Below are 11,358 nucleotides of genomic sequence, written 5' to 3' on the forward strand. Positions count from 1 at the left end.
TAGCAAACCCGAAAAGAGTGTAGGCAACTGTGGAGTTACAGTCGCTAAGAGAAGGAGAGTTGTGAGTGCTTAAGCTGTAGTAATGTGTGATGACAACGTCAGGCAGTTGCCGTGATCAAGAGTTTTAAAACGATCGATTAAGTTAAGATAATAAGCTATCAGCAACAGAACAGGCACACGGGATACCCGGAGATGACCGGAACAACAACCGGAAGTTACAACATGCTTACCGCAATAGTGGTCCGTGTAGAAAAAACCCACAGTGTTATCTCTACCCTCTACTGATTTACTGAACACCTTAGTATTTCTGCAGCACAGTACTAGATGGTGTGGCAGATAAGTATAGTGTGAGCTGTGCTCTTTTTGTAATGGCAAAATGGAGGCCACATTGTGTATGCATAATGCACAGAAAACGTTTGGGTGAGCACTGGGGGTCCAACAGCAAATTATCCCCCTGATGTCTTCTAATAGGTTAATCCAGTTGTGAACTGGCCATTCCTGTTTGGTTAAAGCTTTACATTTGTTACTGCAACTATCAGGTTTATTCTCCCCTCTCGTTTCCCCTCACTAACAGGACTCCTGGGTCATTGAAAGGTTTACTGCTCTTGCATGCAGAAAATCCAGACAAATGCTGACTAAGCCATCGCCAGGGAAGCCTTCTTATTGACTGCCTTAGTCAATATGAAGCATCTGCTAACCTATTTGCATGGACTGCTTATTGATGTTGTGTTACGTTACTTGTTTTGTTTTATTGACTACTGGAACCCTTTGTGCTGCTTCCACTGAAAATGTCCCACTCATATACTGTGATTCACCTGCTCTGACGTAATGCTGCTCTCTGCCTCATTCAGGGTCTACCAGTTCAGCAAGAGGCATGCGATGGAGGAGTGCCGGCAGCATGTCGCTCTGAATCAGGGCTTTAAAGCCAAACTGGAGGTTCAGAGGCTTCTTTTGAAGGAGAAACTGGAAGAGCTGGGCTCCAAAGATCCTCCCTCTGCTCTGAAGCTCGACCAAGACAACAGCTCACTTTCTCCAAACTCAAGCAGCGTATGTTCTCTCTGCCAGAGGCTTAGCAACTTTTGTCTTTTTTTAGCTCCTAATCTAATTAGAGGATTACTTTGTTGATCATCTTTCACTCTGGCCCCACCAGCAGGTGGATTAGTGATTTTAGTGACATGTTTCGACAACTTTTGGATGGATTACCAAGAAAAATATTACAGAGGTTCATATTCCCCAAAACATCCTTTCTCTTTAAACAAGTGCCACCATCAGGTCCATCGTCCAACATTTTGTTGACCAAAACAACACAAATGACAACCCCATCAACCTAGGCTGTACTTACAAACTAACTAATAAGCCAATGTTAGCACAGGTATTAGCTAGGGCCGCAGGTGAGACTTTTGAAATGGGGCGGACGAAACTGAGAGAAATTATTTGTTTTACTATGTGTTTTACAATCATAAGTAATATTAACCGTTATTAATATTCAAGATCAAATATAATACAATGTAAGTATGTATATGGATTAACAAATGAATTGGTATTTACCTTTAAGTGCAAGAAGAATAATACATAAGGCGTTTGAGGAAATAACAATTTAGAGGAATAACAATTAACAATAAGTAAAAGTAATCTATATATTACACATATATATATGCATATTACAACAATCTTGGGAACAAATATGCATATTGCTAAAAATGATAACAAAAAAATCTAAATATATATATTTTTAATATAAATATATATATATATATATCCCTATGAAATTGGGAGGGACGTTCCGTACGGCGGCCGATCGATCGGAGCATCCCTAGTAATCAGAAAGCGATAAGAGCTTTTATCACACCCTAAGCATGTTAGCATGCTGACATTAGCATTTAGCTCAACGCCAAAAAAAGCTTCACCGAGATACTAGTGTTGGAGTAGAGTTTTAGTCTCGTTTAATTTGATCAAGTCACCAAATGTGTTCCTTAAAAAAAGTCTCATGTTCCAATCGACCCTGTGCACTACAGATCAATGACTAATAACCAAGCCCATCATCTTAACCAATGCTACTATTTACCCCCATTTGGAGTACTTTTGATCTTAATTTGTTTCTGTTATATTTATATTTGTAAACATTTATTCACCAACAAGATGTGCTCTGGGTATTTTCTTTCCTTTTTCAGTTCCGCAGCCCACCTCCTTCCAAACTCCTCATGGATGGGATAAAAACCAATCTAAGTGGCCTGTTTAAACCCAAGTGGGAGGTAGGTTAAACATTGAATTCAATCAAAGCACAACAATTACACTCACAACAATGATAGATGGAGTACAAGTGGTTATGTTTGACTGTTGGCTCACATTGTATAAAAAGAACAATATATTTTCTCAGTTTTTTGTTGAAATACATGAAAAAGCTTGTTGAAGGCACTTCCCTTCCTCACCCTCCATCTTTGCTGCCTTCAACTTGCTGTCTCTGTTTGTATACACTCAACGCTCAACTACACAACAATTCATCATGTTTTGGAGACAGTGTATCCACTGCACTGCTGAGCTCTCTGAGGCACATGTTCTTTCTCAGAGGCGTCGTCTTCCTGAAAGCCTTATTGGACTTATTGAGGTCAGCTTTGTCGGTCATAGTCACTTCCGATATTCTTCATGACCTAAAACTGAGTTTACTTCTCAGGCAGCAAGTTTATATCGTTTCTCTTCGCTGACAGTTAGAGCTATGAGCCAGCTGCACACAAACTCTCAACAGGAAAAGGCCTTGTCATTCGGTTGTTAATCTGTCCGAAAGATACAAATCACTGTGTGCATAATGCATGCTGTAAAAGATCATCTTGAGCAAATATAAAAATCTGTGTGTCTATAATCAGAGGACTTCCAGCCTAAATTATTGGCTGTTTAAGTTTGAACTACTTTTCCATCTCCTAACTCTACGGTTCCCTGGAGGTATGAAGGTGGTGCCGTTCGACTTTAAAGTATTAGGACTCTTTGAAATATCTCCATATATTCTATGCAGAATCTCCCTTAAATCCACCTTCAATCACTTCTTATTGTTTTATTATTCATGTCAGCATTAAAGATTCTTCTTGTCTGTCTTCCTGCCCCCAGGTGCCTCCAGCCGCCCCCCAGCTGCAGGAGGTGGATCGCCCTCTGGAGCAGCAGGACTGGTACCATGGAGCGATACCCCGCCTCGAGGTCCAGCAGCTGCTGAAGAGTGACGGAGACTTCCTGGTGAGGAAGAGTCAAGAGAAACAGGGAAATGTGCTCTCCGTGCAATGGGAAGGGTCCTGCAAGCATTTCCTCATCCAGAGCGCGGATGTAAGTGAAGAGTTCTACAAAGACACTTTACAATAAATGTGTGACTACATCATATTTTCTCGAATATTTCTGTTGCAGTAAGAGTATGTTCTAAGAGAAGTTCATGAAAGGTCACTGTTGTTTTTTATGCAAATTAAACAGAAGTCTGGATGCTAAGAATGAAAAAATAAAAATGTATACAAGTTATTTAATTGATATAAACCAGGGGTGTCAAACTCGCGGCCCGCGGGCCAAATCCGGCCTGCGACCTCATTTTATTTGGCCCGCAAGAACTTGCAAAGAATATAATATATACTACAATTGGCGTAGTTGTTGAATATTTGCTTTCAATTATATGCCCAAGACTTCTACTTTCAGACGTAGTTATTTATTACCAGAACTAATCCAATGCAGAGCCAATAATGTAATATAATACATTATTTTCTATTTATTATATATCTATATATGTATATTTATATAGCCTTGAAGTTACAACCGATCCTTTGAGTGCAACCATTGTGCTAATGTGGCCCGATCTAAACAATTGAAAAGCCTATTTTTGTAAAGTTATTCCTTCTTCCTGTGTGTTTGCACATCGGTTGACTGGAAATACTTCTCTATCTGTGTCAGTAGAATATGTACCGTCTGGATGGAGAGAGCTTCCCCAGCGTCCCACTGCTGATCCATCATCTGCTCTCCTCACGACAACAAGTCACCAAGAGGTCTGATATTGTGCTGAAGAAACCTGTGCTCAAGGTACACACACACACACACACACACACACACACACACACACACACACACACACACACACACACATTTAACATACTGACTGCTTCAATGCTCGTCACAGATGAGCACACTTTCAAACCTAATCTCTAATAATTTTTCCTTCAAATTGTCTTCCATGTTCTGTCTTGCTGATGCCATAGCTCTATGATGCATCTTTTATTGTTCATTTTAAACCCTTTAGGACAAGTGGGTCCTGGAACATGATGATGTTATCTTGGGTCCCCTCATCGGACGGGTAGGTAAACCTAAATCTATTGACAGAAAATGTAGAAATGACAAAAAGCAAAGACTATTCTTCCTTGATAGATATCCACTTGCTCTATGTAAACCAGACTGCTGTGTATGATTTCATTTAAGCTGCTGCTGAACTTTGGCAGTCATTTTTTCATAGAAATTTAATTTTAGTACCTCATCACTCACAGTGAAATAGCGTTAAGAGCTCTCTTCACAGCCAGTATGGGCAGGAGGAACAGTTACAGCACCCAATAACCATTTATTTGAACCAATCATTCAAATGAACCTACCAATTGTACATAGTTTCAATAGATTGAACACTTAAAAGTAGTTAAAGTAGAAGAATTGAATTGCACATTCGTCTCTCATTTCCTCTCAAATTGTCAGCAAAGTGTCCACATATGGTAACAGTTCATCAAGGAGAATTGATCAGATTGAAAAGAGAATTATAAAAGCGGTAACAAATCATGCTGATGTTCGTGCCACACAGGGTAACTTTGGAGAAGTGTACAGTGGCCGTTTACGCTCCAATAATACTCCTGTAGCCGTGAAATCCTGCAAAGAGAACCTGGCCCCGGAGCACAAGAGTAAGTTCCTGATGGAAGCCAGGTCAGTACACACACACACACACACACACACACACACACACACACACACACACACACACACACACACACACACAACCTCTCCTGTGCTCTCTAGGATCCTGAAGCAGTATGACCATCCTAACATTGTGAAGCTGATAGGAGTTTGCACTCAGCAGCAGCCCATCTACATCATCATGGAGCTCATTCAAGGTAAATATAATCCTGTATCTCAGTTTATATAACCAACAAGCTGTGCCCCTCCATCATGACGTGTGTGTGTGTGTGTGTGTGTGTGTGTGTGTGTGTGTGTGTGTGTGTGTGTGTGTGTGTGTGTGTGTGTGTGTGTGTGTGTGTGTGTGTGTGTGTGTGTACACATTTCATTAGGTGGTGACTTTCTTTCCTTATTACGGCATGGGAGTCACAGTCTGAAGCCGAAGATTTTGGTCAAAATGACAGAAAATGTTGCATCTGGTATGGAGTTCCTGGAGAGCAAGAAGTGTATTCACAGGTTGGTTACAAACACGTTTTTTTATAAGGATCTATTCACTTAATCCCAAACAGCATTTTGAGATAAAAATGGTGCTCATTTTGACTGCGCTAGGAATACTTGTAACTTGTGTGAAATGACTTGGTCCCATGTCTGCCCATAAGCAACCAAGCTAAGAAAATGAATTTGCTTACTGACCTTTAGAAAGCTTGTTAGAGTCTATAAACTTTATCATTCCCAACTAAAGTCAGCCTTTAGTTTAGTGTCCGTTACTTCATGCTACCATACTATAGTAAATGTATAGTCTAACGCTTTACTGCTGGCAATTGCACTTAAAAAATCTTAAATGTTCTGTTCATTTGTAAAGACTATTTGCTGAACGAAACCTGTGAATAACTATCATACATGTGTGTTTGCCCAACAGCCTATTTTCTGCAATAATCAAAAATCCAATTAAAAAATCCCTTTGGTTTTGTGTCAAGGGAACCAGGCCAATGCTTACCTTTCTTACAAAAATAAATCATCCCTACACCACTATATTTACAGATTTACAAAATGTAATAAACAAGGATATACATAACTAAATAAGTAAACAAACTTACACCAATAATTATGCTTTTATCGGAGGACAGTGAACTTCATCTCTTAGTTGTACAGCATGGTGGATCTAAGGACACCACACAAGCACCACAGAGCAGTGACAAGTAATGGTTCCAATGAAAATATATTACATATTGAAACATGTTCATTTTACACAGGAACAAGTGTGGAACAAGCTGCAGGCAGACGGATCTGAAAGCCTTTACAGTGCATAATACAGAACATAAGTCACTTCCCTCACATTAACATAATCCAACTGTTAACCAAACTGCACTTTCCCCAAATCACTTCCACATATGTTGATGTAGCCGTCAAACTGTTATTGAAACATAGAGACAAAAAGTATTTTTAAATAACTAAAAGCTGTTTTGTCTTCGAAGAAGCTGGAACCACGGTCTGCTGGCTGACCTACAACGTTTTTTCGTTTATATTAAAAAACATAGCACTGCCATTTATTCAGGAGCCCATTACGTTCGTTTGGCAACCTGCAATAAGTGCATTGAAACCAAACTCAAAAGAAAAAAGAGATAAGTGTCCTCAAGAACTGGAACTGCCCCAAAAAAACATTTAAAAGCTTGTTCAGAAAACTACAGTGCTGTATTTTTTATGGGTTTTGAAAATAATAATAAAACAGATACAAATAAGCACCAAAGTATAATATAAAATCCACAGAAAAGAGCCTTGACTATATTTTCATAAAGTTGAACTTAAAGTGATTTTACAAAAAATAATTAAAAACACTTTGGAGCAAATGAAATGTGCCAAATAAAACTAAGCACTTTAAAATACAATAAAACATGGTCAAACGCAAACATAATGAAATAGGAAAATCTTTTTAATTATTAAAGATAAATATTTCACAGGTCCATAACAAAAGCTGTCTGTCTTAAACTCTATACTGTTGGTAGTTTAAAAGGAGAGACAGTGAACTTATCAAACCATTCAGAGTCTCTTATCTATTAACGTACACTAATGCGATTTTATACCAGCTGTAAAAGAGACAGGGAGGAAGCGCATTCTGTAATTGGTTCTGTTTGAACATTTTGTACAAGCTAAGTGTTACGACTGGATAAACGGGTTTGAACTCAATTGCACGACTCACACAGGTTTTTACAAAAAAGGTTTTATTCAAACCAAAACTCCACGACAGTGGGAAACAAAAACGAAATCACTCTTAACGAGGAAAAACAGTATCAAAACAAAGTCGCTCTTGATGAGGAAAAAACACTAACAAAACAAAATCACTTCAATGAGGAAAAATACTAGGCGCATGAATATAAGAATACTTAGACAAGACGTGGCTCAAAGCTCTGCTTGGGATTCTTTCTGGCATGATACGCTGGTAGACTGTCACAAGAAACGAAACAAACTGGCACAGGACAGAGGGAGACGAGGACAATAAATACACCAGGTAATGGGGAACAGGTGGAAACAATCAGGGGCGTGGTCGACAATCACAGGAGTGGGAGACACACAAGGAAGGTATGTCAGAGTATCTGAAACGAGAGGCAAGATTACTATTCAAAATTAAAGGGGAAAATCACTAGACAAAGACAAAAAAACACTTAACTAAACTAACATAATTTGCAAGAGATGACACTAAGATGAAAATCAGGCTCACACAACCTCTGAAGACTATCTCACAATGAGGCTGAAACTCATTTAAGGATCACACATTAAACATAATCCTTTAACATAAAAAATAAATTCTTATCAAAAGAGAAATGCGTGAAATGTTGAAACCAGGGTGTTTTAGTGGATCAGTTGCATGAGTTATTTCTTTTGGTGAGGTATACATCCAGGCTGTCAGTGACCTGCAGAAAACATGAGGTTGTGACACAAGGCTCATTACAGGAGCACTGTGAGATTTGCCCGGCAGGCACAGATCAGAGCTGCTGCTGCTCAGCCTGTAACGCTGCATGTCAATCTGCCTCACATGCTACACTGGAGACATGTTCTCTCATTTCTTAGAGTCCCCTCAGTTCTCTCGCCATGTCTTTTTTCAGACAGAGCATGATGCTTTTGTGTCTCTTTTTATTCAATGCTTTATCAGCCCATATATTCATCACTGACATACTTTTCCCACTGTCTTGTTTTAAGGGACCTGGCTGCAAGAAACTGTCTGGTTGCAGAGCATAACGTGGTGAAGATCAGCGACTTCGGGATGTCCCGTCAGCAAGACGACGGTGTCTATTCTGCAGAGGGCGGCCTCAAACAGATCCCTGTCAAATGGACGGCTCCTGAGGCACTGAACTACGGTACAACACAACTGTTTCTGCCCTGCAATCACAACCAGCACACTACTCCTGGTTCTGTCTGCCAGCAGTCAATTGAAAACTAACAGATATGTGCCTGAGCCTTTGCTGATGCTGCCCCCTGCTGGTGTGTTCAGGTCGTTATACTACAGAGAGTGATGTGTGGAGCTTTGGGGTCTTACTGTGGGAGGTCTTCTCCCTGGGAATGACGCCCTACACGAGCATGAGCAACCAACAAACACGAGACGAGGTGGAGAAAGGTGAAGACTCGTCATGCAAAAAAAATCCACTGTAAAAGTGTTTTCAGATTCCTGCTTTTTGTGATGCATTTTCTCAATTTCACATGTCAGGATGTGTTTCAGGATACCGGATGCCTGCTCCACACAACTGCCCCGTGGAAATCTCAAGGATTATGACCAGCTGCTGGCAGTACGATCCCGGAAATAGATCTTCTTTCAAGAAACTTCGGGCTGAGCTCGGTGCCATATATAACAAAATTATGTAATACAAGCCTGTTAATAGAACATATTCTGTACTTTATTATTATTTTGTCTGTTTGATTTGTTCTGTTATTGTGCATCTTATTTTCCTACCCACATTTTTTTTTCCAGTCTCAATTTCATAGATAATGCAAGGTAACAAAATAAAAAAAATATTAATATACTTTTGTTCAAGAAATAAACTTCTAAATGAAGTTTTGAGGACTTGTTAATCACCTGTGAACCAGATGATGGCAGCACTCTTGTTTCTTCCCTTCCTGCCTGTGGGTCTGTGTTTCATTATTTCTTCTTCTAAGAACAATAGGTTGTCTTCAACCTATCTGCAAAGATATGTGCTGCTATAAACACAACATACTGTGGTATGTTATTACCTTTACCGTCGAAACCAAACACCCGTGTGATCTATCTGAAAGGCTCCATAAAGATGTGTCAAACGCTGCCACTCAGATAAGGTTTTTGCCTTGTGTGCTGTTTATGTCAATTTGTGTTGCCTTTAAGGTTTTCATGATCGAACTGCAGATCTCCCTTTCTAGGATCGTTTTTTGTCAGGCAGTGGGAACCATCACTACACAAAAATGTGCTGTACTTTTGACTACTTTTGCAAAGGATGTTTCTTTGTATGTGTTTGTGTTTTCTTTGTAAATGTACTTTCAACCGAAAATCTGACCGAACAGCAAAAGTGTGTATCTTACAAAGTCTGACTATTCCAATGAGCCAACTAACAAGCTAGCAAGCAAGCACCAGCAAAATACTGTTAAACAACTGCAACCAAAAGAAAGAGAAAAAAGAAAGAGAAAAAAATCCAGACATTACAAAACGACACAACAAGAAAAACAATGACGAATGTGCTCCAGGCACTGTAGCAGGATTTTGACAGACGCACTCAATTAAATACATTTAAAACGACAATTACATCACATTACATTACTGCTTTTGGCAATGCAAAACCTTCAAAGTCTTTTAATCAACCTTCAAAGACTTGCCAGGCACAAATCAGTGTTTAGTAGCAAAGGTATAATATGATGTCCCCCCTGGTAACCTTACAAAGCATGTCTGGTATGTCTTATTTTCCCATCGTTATGTGAAAAAAGCAATATATTGTATCAAACATTTTATTTGTTCAGCCCCTGACCTCTGATAGAGAAAGTGTCACATTAAGATTTACCAAACGAAGAATTCTTTACTGACAAAGACAATGTATGACTCGCTCATGACAAACTAATTTGACTCAAATTCTTGGAAAGGCAACCTGTCCTCAGCCTTCCAGTGCGAGAAATATTACCAATTCTAAAAATGTTGACTTTACCATCCCAGTTGACTGGTTGCTCTTTAGTCATTGTATCCCAGCACTGCATTTATAATGATTGCTGAAGAAACAATTACACCTGATGCTGTAGATTAACAATCTGAAACTAGACTGTAAACTTGAAATCATTTTCAAATGCAGACACAAATATCTCTCCATTTGTTATTTTTTAAAACAACTGTGACAAATGTATATAATTTGACACATGATTAAAGTGAATCTATCCCCAGCAGTCCAGGGTGCGTGTTTTCAGATAGTCTTTAAACAAACAAAGCTCTTGGTTTGATTCCTACCCACATATTTCTTGCACAGAAAACACAAAGGCTGCTGAAGTCTGCTGACATGTATCTGTTTGTTGAATACACTAATGCTTTTCGTTACAATATCTAATCTTTTGGGGCCTGAATACTTTGCTGTGAATAAATGTTGCGTGTATTTTGAGCTTTGGACAAAATGTAACCTCAGCTTGCTAAAGATTTATTTTTTGCATTTCTTCCCAAAAGTTAGGGAGCTAATATGAAGGTAGATATGGTGCAAAATGCGAGAGCGTGTAAAACCTGATGTGAGCACTTGCAGAAAAGAAATCTGAGTTTGTGTGCATACATTTACACTTGTATAAAATATCCACGTAACTGTGAACCAAATGTACACTTGTATAAAATATCCACGTAACTTGAACCAAATATGAAGTCACAGAAGAAAAAAAAAAAGTTGTGTAGCTTGTAGAAAAAAAATGAACTTAGTGATGAAATGTCCTCTTGCAGAAAAATACATATTTTTTAAATATATTTTCCATTACAACTGCAACTTGGTTATTACAACCTCTCAAATCAGTCATTACAACTTGACGAATCTGCTCTGTGGCAGTATAAATCGACGAATCTGCGGTCGAGACTTTTGCTACACTTCTTGCGATAAATGTGTAGCAAAAGTAATTTTCACCTGTAGATGTGGGGGGAGGGAGGGGGGTTGGAGCGAAGGGGCGGAGCTATCAGAACGACGAGGCTTGACTGCGGGGCTAACGGTTGTGTCGCTACCAGTCCGCTGACATGGCGTGTCAATCAACGGTAAGTTTTGCCCATTACTTGCCCAGTATTACTTTGAATATTATTATTGTGATTGAGGATCAAATCCGCTTTGAAGACCACCGTTTTATATCGTGCAGTTTAGCGGCAAAATAACGTCAGTTAGCCAGCTGACGCTAGCTTTGTTGAGTTTATGCTAGCTAAACAAGTAGTGGTTGTAGTCTACAGCAGTAATTAATATATTATAGCCTACTGCTTTGGCACTAACGGTGGTGTTTTTAAAG

At 39.2% G+C, this 11,358-nt stretch overlaps 1 protein-coding gene across 1 annotated transcript; it reads left to right on the forward strand.

Annotated features, from left to right (window-relative positions):
• The first annotated feature begins 855 nt into the window (after positions 1 to 855).
• Positions 856 to 10,470, forward strand: LOC104945081 (tyrosine-protein kinase Fes/Fps). Its single transcript, XM_010770705.1, has 11 exons — positions 856 to 1,047; positions 2,172 to 2,252; positions 3,100 to 3,309; positions 3,922 to 4,044; positions 4,262 to 4,315; positions 4,805 to 4,923; positions 5,017 to 5,111; positions 5,286 to 5,409; positions 8,089 to 8,246; positions 8,381 to 8,503; positions 8,594 to 10,470. Exons 1-11 carry the CDS (start codon positions 880 to 882, stop codon positions 8,746 to 8,748), a joined length of 1,410 nt encoding a protein of 469 aa, XP_010769007.1. The 5' UTR covers positions 856 to 879; the 3' UTR covers positions 8,749 to 10,470.
• Positions 10,471 to 11,358: the final 888 nt, after the last annotated feature.

This window comes from Notothenia coriiceps, unplaced genomic scaffold, assembly GCF_000735185.1.
Source record: "Notothenia coriiceps isolate Sejong01 unplaced genomic scaffold, NC01 NC01_scaffold00009083, whole genome shotgun sequence".
Classification (NCBI taxonomy): domain Eukaryota; kingdom Metazoa; phylum Chordata; class Actinopteri; order Perciformes; family Nototheniidae; genus Notothenia; species Notothenia coriiceps.